Here is a 14,062-nt window from a genome sequence, read left to right on the forward strand (position 1 = left end):
TTCAGCTTACAACAATACTAGCTGCTCATCACACTTGTTCTTTCCCAAGTCTAGGGCTAGATGTTTTGCTCAGAGAATCATGTATTTTCGTGGGTGATTTACAGTGAGACCTGATTAAGTTAGGCCTAAAGGGGAACCGCTTCCCATAGCACCTCTCACTCTATCTGTGTCTATACTGACTACATTGAATGTCTTATTCAATAATCTACAGAATAATTTGGTACTGAAGCACCATTACTCAATCAAATATGGCAGTTTCAATGACCACCAGAATGTTATGATTAGATACACATCTGAAGGTGGGCAATGCTCTACACTATGAACTTCTGGTCCCTAGCTATTTAAGTTGTTGCTGGCAATCCCATCTCAGAAGTGTATGAAATGAAATAATACTAAGTGCATGTAATGATCATATGCTCACAGTTCTACAGAAGACAGCACAGAGGAATAATCTTTCATAGTCAAAGTGAAAGGAAATAAAATGAGACAAAGATTTTGTATGTTGCTTTTGTGCATGTCACATCTCCTACCCTATACACTTCCACCACACCTCCTTAGCATGTATTATGTAGTTAGTACTGGCCTACCCACAAAATCTTAGCTTCAGGGTCGCCTGCCTACATAGCGAAGCTCAAGTACTGAACAGGCTAAACACAAATCAGGCTTGAGTGTCAGTCATACTTACAGCTTTGTATTTGATCAGATAATGTCTAATTGGGGAGCCACCATCATCCTGCTTGATAACATTCACTTTAATGGAGTTTCCATCTTCTCCCATCTGACCTTCCAGTTTGGGTGCGCTGGGTTCCCCTGAAAAAATGGTAGATTTATGTTTAATTGAAAAAAAAAAAAAATAATTAGGGAAAAAGTACTTATCAAAATCAGAAACATACTTCATTATACCCAGCTGCTAGGGTATCAGCCTTACTCTGACCCAGACACAGAGGATACTGTGTGTCCAGGGTACAAATATTTGCAAGACCCAAGTATTTATTGCATTTGGTAGTTTGTTTTCACTGATACAAGTTACCATTTTTGTGTATGCCCGAATGGAGCCAGAGGCTAAGTGAAAAAGAATTCACCCTTCACCAAGAATATCCTAGAGCAATGACCAGTTCCTTGCTATTTTTGTTGTAAAACACTGATATGAAACACCTGGAAAATGTAAGATAGGGTACATGGCAAAGAAGCAGGCTGTTCCTCTGAAACGTAGATGTAAAGAGCATCATTGAAAAGGGACATTATGCTTGTCATACAGACCTGTGTTTGCACTTCAAAGGTTGTTTAGGTTTTATAGTTGCTGGACCAGAGACTCACCAGTGTGCTCACTTAAATCAGCATTGAAAAAAATGGTACTGAATCACACCACTACATCTTTGCATTCAGCTTGCCCTGGTGTAACTAATTGCAACGAATGCAGGCCAGAGAGAACTAGACCAAGCTATCATTTCCCAATTTGCACCTCTGACCTCAGCAGAAGGCAGAAGTGTCATTTGCCTCTGCAGGGCACACTAACTTACAGCCACACCCTTTCACACCCATGTCTCTACAACTGCTTTTTCTAGCAAATTCCTCCATAACCTGCATGCATAATCTGCAGAGGATGGTTACCCAATCCCAACTCAAATACTCCCTTCTTGCATTTTTCGTATAACACCTCTCCTAACAAAAGTCAAATCCACAGATTGTCTCGTTACACATTTATACCCCTCCACCCCTGCCTTCAGAAATACTGCAGCAAATTGCTCAGATGATGTGCTTTCTCCTTCTGCTTCCACATTACCCCAGAGAACAATTATTTCCAAAGTGCTCTGACAGTCTGTGAATTTACCAAGCAAAAGGCATTATTACCTATTTATTTGGTTTTGTGGAAAAAGAAACCCATCAACTGAACAACTCCCTGTCCCCAACAAAACTATCAAATTAGCAAAGGAACTTAAATGATAAAAGAGCACTGGTCTTCCTTTTCAAAACTGACATAGACCACAAGAGAGCTCAGATCCTGCTAATTTTCTGTCAGTGCCTGGATGCTTGCTTTGCTCCATTTTACATAAAGGCAAGAAAGGTTTAAGTTCCTCTGTGCCGATGCTCATCTGATATTGGAGTTGGAGCTATTATTTCTACAGCCCTGAAATGCTCCAAGCGTTTAAATGCTAGTCAAAGTCAGTAAGACTTGACAAAATTGATAGGTAAATAAAATAAAATAATAAAAAAAAAATCTTGCTGAAGCTTACTAGGTCATTTTACAGTACTTACCAATTTCTTTAGTATCAGCTGTGATGTAGTTTAAGTGCTTAAGCCATAAAGTCTGGGCTTAAAAACCTTCTTAAGAACTTTTGACCATTTTAGCTGTTATTCTCTGGAAGCTATTCTGCTCAATTTCTTTGTGAGTAATTTGAGCAAAACCAACACTGCAATTATTTGTAAGTTAAAACTTACAAATCAGCTGCAGTTGGCAATTCCAGCAAACTCCTGAGATTAATTACACTCTGCTGGCTGGTCTCATTACAGGGTCCTAATTCTTACAGGTATTTTATATAACAATTAAGGTGTTAAAGCAAAAAATTCCTACACCTTTGTTTAACCACAGGTATGCATATTTTATGCATTTTGGAAGTATTTCTATTTATTCATCTGAGTGAATAGTTCATTTAGAGCTGACTACAGGAAATTTATATACAGCGAATACAAGACAATGCACATCCTGTGTTTTGCTGTGCACCTTGGCTCTAAATACACTTACCAAATGTTTGCAGCCCCAGCCGTTTGCACAGGTTTGCTAATGCTACCGTTCTAGCTCGAAGTGACCTACAGTTCTGCTAAAGCATCTCTGTCTTCACTTGCAGTGCCACCTGTGGTTTGGCCAAGAGGCTTTCTTGAACACATGCTTACAGACACACCAACGTGTGGTGAAATACAATTAAAAGATGATCCAATTCTGAATGTATCCCAAAAAGAACAATACCAAAACTCTGAAATGGTGACATTTGTGACCTAAGAACCTGGATGTAGCCAAATGAGAACAAAAACAGGATGCTGAAGTAATATTTGTGACTTTTTAAAAAGCTCAGCCTGTTGCCTAGAGTAAAATTTTTAGAAAGATTTATTTCTGTTGCATTATACTAAAAGTGAAAGGAAGTAATAAGGCAGTAGTTGCATTAAAATCAACTTTGAAAGATAACATCAGTCATGGGAATTTACAGGAGCTTCTTTCAACCCAAAAAACATTCTGAATTCTAAATCTATTCTGCCTGGATTCGTATTCAGCTACTAATGGGGAGCACATGCATTTCTGACTGGCCAGAGAAAAGGTTAATCTTCCCCTATCTTTTAAAGTTGATCTTCAGAAATAATTTGAAGTCCTTCCCCAAACCTCTTCCCCTCCAAAGAAAGAATTCAAGCACTTTTTTTTTTTTTTTTTTGCGAAACAGCAATGACCAAACTGCAAGACCTAGACTGAAACAGTAATTTAAGATTAATTTGATTTTCTTGCAGGCTAACACGTTCTCTGTCTAACATACCAACTGTTCCAATAAGGTAATTACAATCTCTACACAGAGCTATTTTACATGAGATACATACATTTGTGTTTCACAACATAGTATCCCCGCTTAAAGATGTAAAGAGGGAATGCTCCTTTTTTTCATGCTATATTTCTTTCTTCCAAATCCTTGCCTCTGCCTATATCCCCATTACAAGACTCCCATGATACAACCTGGACAACCCTGTGCCCTGTGGCAGGTTTCTCAGCGACTGTCCATTGAAAACACAAAGGTAATGCTCTCAGGGTGACCATGGAGCTGCCCTTACACGGACCTCTAGTGGAGTTTGAAGCAGATGGCACACAAGAGTAGGTTTTCCTGTTTATGTTACAAGAGGTGCTATGGACTCCTCTGGAGGTCTCCTGGTTCACATAGTATAGGGCCATCCAGGTATCAAGAAAGGACAAGAGAATTTTGTGTTTAACTGATGACCACATTTGCCATATACTGTATAGACAAAAGGGTGGATTTTTATGTTTACTGCCAACTAACTGAGGCTGCATATTTGAAAAGCCCTTCCCACACCGTGTTTCTCCTGGAATTATGAATGCTGAAAGCATTCATAACGCATACAATGCATTGCAGACTGAAAATTAAACAGGAACAAGTGAGTTCTTGATGAGCAGTACCTCTACTAGGCATACTGAAAATATCAGATTAACCAAGCAATTATATTTTTTTCTTTCCTTAATCCTAGAAGAAAAATATCACTGCAAAGGTTACCGGTTTTGACTATTGAGTTGATTTGAGTTGAAGAAACTATTACTGCAATAATAGTCACAACATAATTAGATGAAACCAGAAGCAAATGTCTCCTTCTATCTTTTTTTCACACAAGAAACTAGGTCCCAGTAACAACTGGGGGCGGTGCATTCATGGCTACTTATTTTGCTGGACATTGAGCCCCTTGACATTGCTGAAACATTTATGAGCAACAGTGCTTAACTGTTGCCATATTTATGGTAGGCTTGATGAATGGCTTCACTGATAACTAGACAGTACAAGATTAACATCTCCTTGGTACTCTTTCCCATCCTCATCTCAGAGAGATAATTAGTAATAAGTAAAGAGATCTTGAAGTGATAAGGGAACAGAATACTTATATAGAATTAGACCTCTTATCTAACACAGGCTAGGTATTTTTTTCCAGTGATTGAGCACCAAGACTGAAATGTGAAGGAACATCCTTCGGAAAGACACTCATTCTCGATAGATTTTAAATGTCAGAGATGCTGCTGTACGTTATACACAGCCATTCCAAAGATTAACTACCCTGTCTGCTGAAATTTTTCTTCGCTTTGAATTGCCTAGTTTCTAGCTCACAATTCCTTCCTTCTCCAATAGTTTATATGTGCTTCTGCTCTGAGAAACATTCTCTTCAAACAGGAGTATATGGACCACTCCTAATGGCTGAAGCCCAACAGGTATAACAGTGCAAGCCTGGTGAAGAATACTTCAGTTTTCTCTCCATAAATACATGGTATTTAATTTGTCTTAAGCAGGCAGATGTAATCCAGATACAGCGCTGTAAAATTAAAAATGGGTTAGTGTGTAGTTTCAAACAAATGAGGAAGAAGTTTAGTGGGAAAAGTTTAGTCCAGGAGAATCAGCAACCCTATAATGAGTCAAAGTGTCAGTAGCTGAAGAGAAAAGGTTGTCAGAAGGTTAGAGAAGAAACTCATGCTCACAGAACATGCATCCTCCCTACAAGATGGGGGCTGAAAAGCAAAAGTGCATTACAAAAGGTGGGCTACATGCCCATGGATCTCCCATTTACACTGAGCTGACTGGACATATTGCAGAAATCTGCCTATTCCACCCATAAAATGCGGGATCCTTCATAAAACGTGGTATCCCCCTTCTGATGCTGCTACTTAAGCCTACTGAGAGCAGAAAGCTCCAAGCATGCCAGACTTCCTCTGTATAATCATTTTACAAACACCTTTCTGCTTCGAATCCACTCTGCTGCAGAAGGGATGCAGGATCTTATGCTTTCACTCTATGGTGAGACAATGCTGAGTAATCATGTCTGAGCCAGATGGCACCTCATTCAGCCCAGCAGCGAGTATCAAATATTGCAAGTGGAGCCCCCTGTAGGGCAGAAGACAGGTAACTTAAATTTTCACCTCTGTGCTTTACTCTCCTTGAGAAATGGGATGGATTTTGCTCAAAAATTTAAAGTTTACAGGTTTCAGCCACCCTACATACTTTGTTAGAACTTGACCACTTCCACTGATTTAAACTGCACCCACAGGACACTCTTCAGCAAAGGAAAATAGTAAACCAACTAGGTGCTTTACCTATGAGAAAAGCTAACAGACGTGCACAGCACACTGCCTGCTTCTTGCAATTTAAACTATTTTTGAGCAACCCTATGGAGCCGATTTCAAGAGAGCTCATAAAGTACTGTATTTTGAAAGGCAACTCATACACTCCGTGAAGGCTATTCCAAAGGCGCCATTGCCCAGAAATGACGAGCTGTGAATTAGATAGCCTTCAATCTCTTTAGTGCCTTTTAGGACACTAGGTCTGTTTCCATTCTCACATCTTCTGTGGCTCTGGGGAATTACTTTTTTTTTTTCCCCATTAACTCTTCTTTCTTTATCTTTACAACCACAAGAGCTGCATGAAAAAAACCCAACCAGACTCAAGCTCTTCATCGCTCATCTGTCCAGATCCCTCTCCACATTCCTTATGGCTGGCTTCTCAAGATACAAAAATATCAGGAAAGACTCCTGCTGCATTGGTTTGCGTAATATCAGATTTTAGGCCAGAAACATCTTGCTGGCCAGTATGAGACACAAGACACTGGGACTAGGTGGCTCCAGCCTTGCAGCTCCTACCTTTCTAGGAAGTAGCACAATCATTTTGCTGCTTTCCATGAGGACTACCCAGTTGCCACACTGTACTGGATTACTGAGCAGGTCCCAGGAGCCATTTAAGTGTTACTGCATGGTCTTTCTTTTCCATCAATCAAGTTATTAACTTTCAGAAAGGAAGAAGGCAATGCTTTGCTCTTGATAAGAATACAGGACAGTGCATGCATGAAGTGAAGTGTTACTTACGATGGCACTGCCCTGTCAGGGCACACATCTCTGGCAATCCAGTGTTAAACTCAGAGATCCATTCTTTAGGCTTCGGATGTAACTCATAATGAATCTGACCAACTGTACTTGAAATAAGGAACTATTCTGCAGGCTCCTGAAGCCTGAATCACTATCTGTTAGCTCCTACACACAATGTGAGGGTAGCTGAGGACAGTGCTCTGAGCCCTTACTTTTTCAAATTATTTTTTATCCACTCCTGCTAAGCCATTAGCACCAATAATCTCCTGCTGCAGGGAAGCAGTAAATGTTTCCTGGTATCCTTTCACCATTGTTTAATTTATATGCAAAGTGCTTCCTTGATCCATTACTTGTCTGATGTAGTTGGATTTCAGAAGCTAACTGGTTTTAATTATCTGATTTTCAGAGTGCCACAAGCGTCAGGACTGGATGCAGCTGTAGTGAAAACTTGAGGTGAGGAGAGAATATGAAAAACCAGCACAAACTTTTCCTTAGTCACAGGGCACTGAATGCTTGCTGGTCCCCAGAAGTGACAGCAGTGCAGATGGCAGAGACCTTTTGTCACATCTCTTCTTTGCTCCCATCAAATGTGTTCCTTCTGCCCACTTCTGAAAAGCAGCTCACATTGGTTACTAGACAACTGCAGCACTTTAGACTATGAGCTTAAATCCCTGCCCATCTGGCACTGAAGAAAGATCCTGCATCCTAGCTGTGTTTAGAGACTACAACTGCCATCTATGGTAATTTCTGCAACACATGAACAAGGAAGCAGCTGATTTCTGCAATCTTTGACCACCGTGTAAATAGGACTAGATTGTGACCTGCAGTGTCACAATCTGAAACAAACATCAGCCATACCCATGGAAAGTCTCCACAAGTGGCAAACATACACGGGTGAAAAAGAATAGGTAGGGAGTCTTCAGAATGCACACAAGAGAAGCAAACATCAACAATCAAAAATAAGGAACAAAAACAGAAGAACATGCATAAACGAGACAACCAAGCCTTCAATCCCCCTGGATTTCGACCAGAGAGGGAAGAGACTAGGGGAAGAGGGGCTGCTTCCATGCATGCAGTCATGTGGGAAGGTTACTGGTGTTAGTTTTGTTTTCCTGGCAAACCCCAGCCTAAATCCTTTCCTGGTGGTGGTCCAAGACAAAAAGGTGATTTCAGAATTCATAGATTGACAAAAGCCAATTGCTTCCTGGTTTTCAAAATTATTTAAGGTGAGGAAGATGAAAAGCAGGAGACTGATTGCATCTCCATAAGCTGCAAGGGTCAATCATTTGCTTCTTGATTTCATGGGGACCACCAGCTACCGTAACTGTTGCTGATAAATGAGTTCAGATTAAATCCATTGCCAGGCTCAGAGATACTGTGTGGGAGGAATGAGGTGCTCTGGCAAGAAAGGTGCAATAGTACTTCTGATGCAAATTGTGCAAGGTCTAGGTCCCATCACATACTCAGAGTGTGCCTGTATATACTACTTTATAGAAACATAGTTCCCACTCTAGCTCTATTTAAGTCTTACCCATGATAGAAAAATTTCTTTCTTAAATCATAATGTGACATGCTTACCAATACTAAATGTCAGAGACAGGGAACTTTGGATCCTTTTGATAGGCTACTAAAGACGCATAGTGTGAATGTGTACGTGTACATCTATATAAACATATACTGTATAGGGTAAAATGTTGCTAAAGCAACAGGAGATATGATGTTCATGTTATCTGAGCATCTTGCCCACAATCTCACATCAACTAGCAGTCTGTAGTTGGCACACTAGATTTTTGCCATTGGTGTTAATGCCAGAGAGTTTTAGAACCTTACTAGGATGTTGATTGTTGGATTCTGACAGTGAAAGAAGCAAATGACTGAGCCACATGATTTTTGTTGGGGTAGGGGCTTTTTTAGTTTGGCTTGGTTTTTTTGGACCCCCTCCAATTTTTTTCAAGTTCAGTGTGGAAGACTGAAGTTGAGTTCTTCACATGCAGACAGTGGTGAGCGACTTCTCCCAAAGGCTTGTAGAAGGATTTTGGAGCGATGGAATTTGGAGATCCCTGGTCATTGACCAGAGGGGAATCCTCACCCCAACTCTAGGCAACCAATCAGAACAAAGTATTTTACCTTCTGTTCACCAGCGTGGACGACATCATCAGCACCATGCAAGCCACATGACAAAGTCACATGATACGCACGCACATGATTGGTTGAAAGGAAAGTGGAGGAGGTCACATGGAAAATACAAAAAAATTAAAAAACTGATGTAAACAATGGGCAAGGGAAAAAATCAACAACAGAATTATAGACTAAATAAAATAGAAACAAAATTAAATTAGCCAGTATATATCAGAAACACTGGGGAGACAGTAAAATTGCCTGAAAATATAAGAATATTAAACCATAGAAAGCACTGAGTTATGACCTTGTGAGTGTTAGACACAGCTGCATCACTGCTTATTAATATCAAGTCAAAGAAGAAACAAAAATTATTGTAGAGTGTGTGCCAGAACTTGGACAGCTGAAGGAATCCACAAGACTGTTGGATACAAGACTGTTGGAAAGAAAAAGGGAATACATTGTTATTCAGAAACAGTCCAGGCAGCAGAAGCGAAATGGTCAAAATCATAGTCCACGCAGTTCAGTGAAGACAAACCTTGGCATTTCACATTGATGTATTCTCCCCTCTGCAGAAACAAATGTCTTCCTAAATATCAATAACAATAATAACTGAAAAAGAGACAAGTCTACTATGTGTATACATTTCCAAGGACAGAACTTTCCATCAAGGAGCTGCAACCAGAATTTGGTCAGACTGACAGTTATCACTCAGAGTGCACAAGCTCCGTCCAACACATTCAGACCGAGGATTCAAGGAATGGCATTAGTCACGTACAATGAATTACACTGATGATTTCATGTGTACAAGGGGTTTTTCTGTCAACAAGGAGAGTAATGAAGTGCTCTGCACTGGAAATTAATTACAAAGATGGCACAAGGAAGACAGCTACTACTGAAAGAGATGAAAAGGTGCACAGACTGTATGACAGGAGAATACGAAAAAACCCCAAAGTTGCTGGATTGGAGGACACCACTAACTCCATGCTCTGTCTCCCCTCCTAAATTACTATCTACTTTATAACTTGTGTTTTTCATGATTGTTCCTCTATCTCATCTTAATGAGGCTACTTCACAGTGCTCTGGCACTTCCCTGTTAATTTGGTGTCAAGAGAATTGAACCCTTAATATTTTGGGTGCTTGTATCTGACAACATTAAGGGCATACCATTACTAGGGGAAAAACTGATGGTATGAAATGTAAAATCGATTTGTGACATCTAAGCTTTCAATCCATTGTCTCTAGTTATAAACACAGACTCGTGGAACTCTAGGCAGATGCATCATGAAGCAGGGCTGTTTAAGAGTTACTGTGAGATTGCCTGGAAAGGCATCCAGTGTCTTCTGCTCATGAGGAAACATATTTCTAAATCCCCAGTAAGCTTAATATAACACGAGATTTAAAAACAGGCAAGAGAGGTTGCCTTTGAGATCACTTTCTCCCAAGAGAAAGTTTAGTTAAAGATCAAGGGTAAAATTAGCAGTATAAATATAACCAAAAGCTACTTTGGATGAGGCTTCTAAGGCACAGAAGACATTTGGAAAAACTGCCTTTAGCTTAAAACCTTGAAATTCATCCTATTGTCATGGGTAGAAGTCAGGTAGTCAGAACAATGATTGTCTAGGAGCTTGCCTTGTACACACAGGCTTCTATTCACAGGCAGTACTTAAGTGAATCTGAAAACACAAGGGCTTTCATAGTCAGCTCTGTCTCTCTCAGGACTACTGGACCAGGGAATTTTATAGCTACCGTTTATTATCAGGGCTTGTTAAGAGATGGACCATTGACCAGCTTACTTGCAGATCATATTTTTAAAAAGCATGAAAAGGAAAGATGCAGTTTTTCCTGCTCTGTGAAAATGCTTCTCGCCAACTCCATAGCTAACTAGATCTTAGATTAGAATTGTCTCTGAACATTAAATGCCTTTGGAGAAAGGGACCTCAGCATTGTTTGCCTTGAGGCACTGCAATAGTAGCTCTTAGATTCTGCCACTGCTTGTTTCCAACCAAAGAATATACACATCTGTACTTACTTCCTGGTAAATCCAGAATGAGTGAAAGGGAAAGGAAAAATAAAAGGAATGTGAAAGACAAATGAATTCATGAACAGCTGCTATCAAACTTTCACTTTTTATGCAAATAGGCTCACACCCCCACCCCCCACCCCATGTCTATCTTATTATAACAAACACTTGGTGGCCAGGCCCATTTCTTGGGGAAAGAAATTCCAAAACAGAAAGAGTCACAAGCTGCTTGGGATACCCATGTGACCTTCTTCCCCAAGACTGCAACCTGTTTTGAAGTGACTGGATGCACTGTGCAAGATAACACAAATTTTAATAGAAAAAAAAACACTTGACTTTCCACTTGCATGTCTCTTGCTCTGTGTCCTCCACCTCCCTCATCCTGCAACTTTGGAATCTGTTGGCCACTATCTAGTAAATATGACAGAAGTTCGTGTAGATTCCGGAAAACCAGGAGACTAGACAGAAGACAGACCCAAATTAGTACATCAACTAAAAAAAAATAAATCTAACATTGCTAGGCAAAACAGATTCCGCAGTGGAGAGAGCTGCAAGAAAAACTTAATTACTGCCATTGATACAGAACTATTTATCTGAGCAACCTAAGAGGATTAAATCAAAGGAGATACATGTTCCTAAACCTCTTATATGGCTATAGGCATCTCCCATATGTTACTGATCACATAGTAAAAAACTCACTAAAGTCAGTGAAGAAACACTCTTCAGCTTCATTGGGTTTCAATTAGATCCATTGTTCATTTTCCTGACTTCATAATGCTACACATCAGCCGTCAATTTCTAATTGTTCTTGCTTTCACTCATTTAACCCCTGAGGTTAGGTCAGGGTAAGGCACAAGATTATTCAGCAGCAGCAGCAATAATTAAATGATGCAAAGTTATAAGAGCATCTGCTTTGTGCCAGTGCCCTTTCATGCTGTTGAATATAGCATATTCATATACTGCATACAAACCAAATGTGTCTACTATTTGCATAAATTGAATATGCACACAAATAACAATGAGGCAGTGACACGTCAGATCTGTTTCTGTTCAATATAAGAGCCTGAACTTCAATGTCAGTGAAAATGGAAACACTTACCCTTAAAAAAACCCAACATCACCCCACCCCTCAAAAAACACATAACACCCCCCAACAAAGCCTCCCTCCTGCCCCCTGCCCCCCTAAACAAAAAAAAAGATGTGGAAAATGTTCATCACGAACTAGGTCTTAGTATTTTTTCTGGGTAGAGAGACCCATTCTTTTTAAGGAACAAAGAATGTTCTGCAAAACATTAACACATTTTCCCTCACAAGTGAAGCTGTCTCCTAGCCCCGCATATAAACAGCCATAATGGAGTTTCTGCCTCCTAAGAAATAAAGTTAAAAATTATGAGTAGACCTTCTAGTTGCCACTTTTACCCTGCCCTCTGCCCTCTCCACCCCCCCCTCCAAGTCTGATTCGAAGTAAAAGTTCTCTTCAGCAATACAGAACCACTACTTCAGATGCATCAAGAATTATGGACTGGCATGTTGTATACACGAAAAACACTGCAAGAAGGAAAGCATTTGTTGTGGTCACTGGCAGATAAAAGGACATTTCATGCAGTAAGACCATGGAATGTGCCAGTCATAAATGCATTAATAATTTTTTTAAATTAATTTGACAGTTTTAGACTAGCCATACTATCCTCTCCCTCCATCCCAAACCCCCAAATAATCACATACTTCATGCTATTAGTATTTTCCAATTAGAAGTGATGAACCATTTCTAATTCACTACAGGTAAACAGGTCTTTAAAGACCATATTCACAGAAACACATACATTTTATTATTGCAAATTAGAAGAAAAACATTTGGCTTTGTAGAAATGATTAGTTGTTCAAAACACACATATGCACCATGTAAACCTATGTCTTAAGGAAGTGTTTTTCTTCGTCTTTCAGAACTGTCTTAAAAATACTTGCTTGCCTTTCATATTGGTGTGTGATTGGCTATAAATCTCCTACAAGTAGAGATTAAAATCACACATTTGATACATCCACTCAGTGTCAGGAAGGTGTGTCACTGAACTCTTAACAGTTAAACTAAACCAGACATTTTAAAATGGTTCTTTTACATACAAATGAACTAATGCAAGCTTTAGCTTTTTTCCCTTAGACTACTCAGATCCAGCATGGAAGCATCTGCCTACCTGACTCAGTCTCACTAGAACTACCATCTAACCAACAAGGTACTGAGCAAGAACCGAGGGAATCTGAATCCAATTCCTATTTCAGATATGGACTTCTTGTGAAGTCTTAGACCTCTTTTAATGCAGGCAGGGCATCAGTGGTAAGACAGGGTAATGCTCCCTCTCCCACAGTCCTCTCTCCTGTAAGATATTCTACCTCCTCATGTGCACCTTCTTTCAACATCCAACTTCCATAGTTGTAATATCAACTGTATCCCGCTAAATTCACAGAAAACAGAGCCAGGCAGGGTAGCAAGAAGATTATTTAGTCCATGTCCCTTTTGCGAAGGTATCTTTAACACTAAAATCATTAATGGAAAACATGGAAGGAAAACATTCCATTTGGAAATGATCATTTATATTTCTTTTTTTTTCCCCCCCACTTTCTCCCCCTCCATGTTTCTTCTAAATCTTGTTATTTCCATTTTTTACTGCATGCTTGGTAGAATGACAGGAAGAGGAGGAAGAATGGTACCATGCTGGGTTCTTAACAGCTACATGCTCACACAACACATTAATGCCAGATTGTTGGTTAACAGGCATCAAAATAATGTGGTATAGCACTTTAATTCCCTCGATAGAAGGGCTACAGCATAACAAATAGCAGTCCGGACCAAAGGGGAGCAGTTCCCATCTACTCACTTGGTGGCTCTGAGCTTTCGGATTCAGCAAGAAGCTGAGTTGCTATGGAAACATGAAGGATAGATAGGACATTTAAAGGTGAAGCATACCATGTAAATAAGTTATAAGAAGCAGGGGCAGGGGTGACAGAAGGGAAAAAGAGGAGGTCTAATGAGGAGAGAGTGAGAATGATACTGAATCCTTATGGCAGATGTGTATTACCTGAAGAGGCTGCAAAAATTGTGCACTGCTGCTGCTGTCTTCCAGCCCCTCTCCACAGGGAGGGTTGTGCTGCCAGATGCAGGCCCCTCCAGGTGACAAGGAAGCCAGCCTGTACTGCATGGTTCCTGCAGCAAGCTAGGGCTCCAAGGGTCCCTGTTGATGTTCTTTCATCCTGAAGAGTTTTGAAGCTCTGAATCCAATTTCAGAGACAGCTATAGCATTTTTGCCTACTTTTGGCCC

The 14,062-nt window shown here is 40.1% G+C and overlaps 1 protein-coding gene across 1 annotated transcript in view; it reads right to left on the bottom strand.

Annotated features, from left to right (window-relative positions):
* The window catches only part of NCAM1 (neural cell adhesion molecule 1), a 137,259-nt gene that overhangs the window by 18,917 nt on the left and 104,280 nt on the right, over positions 1-14,062 (bottom strand). Inside the window, 3 exon segments of the mRNA XM_035893926.1 lie at positions 686-810; positions 13,151-13,153; positions 13,622-13,663. Coding sequence (XP_035749819.1) covers positions 686-810; positions 13,151-13,153; positions 13,622-13,663 — 170 coding nt within the window.

This window comes from Egretta garzetta, unplaced genomic scaffold (genome assembly GCF_000687185.1).
Source record: "Egretta garzetta isolate BGI_Z169 unplaced genomic scaffold, ASM68718v1 scaffold365, whole genome shotgun sequence".
Lineage (NCBI taxonomy): Eukaryota > Metazoa > Chordata > Aves > Pelecaniformes > Ardeidae > Egretta > Egretta garzetta.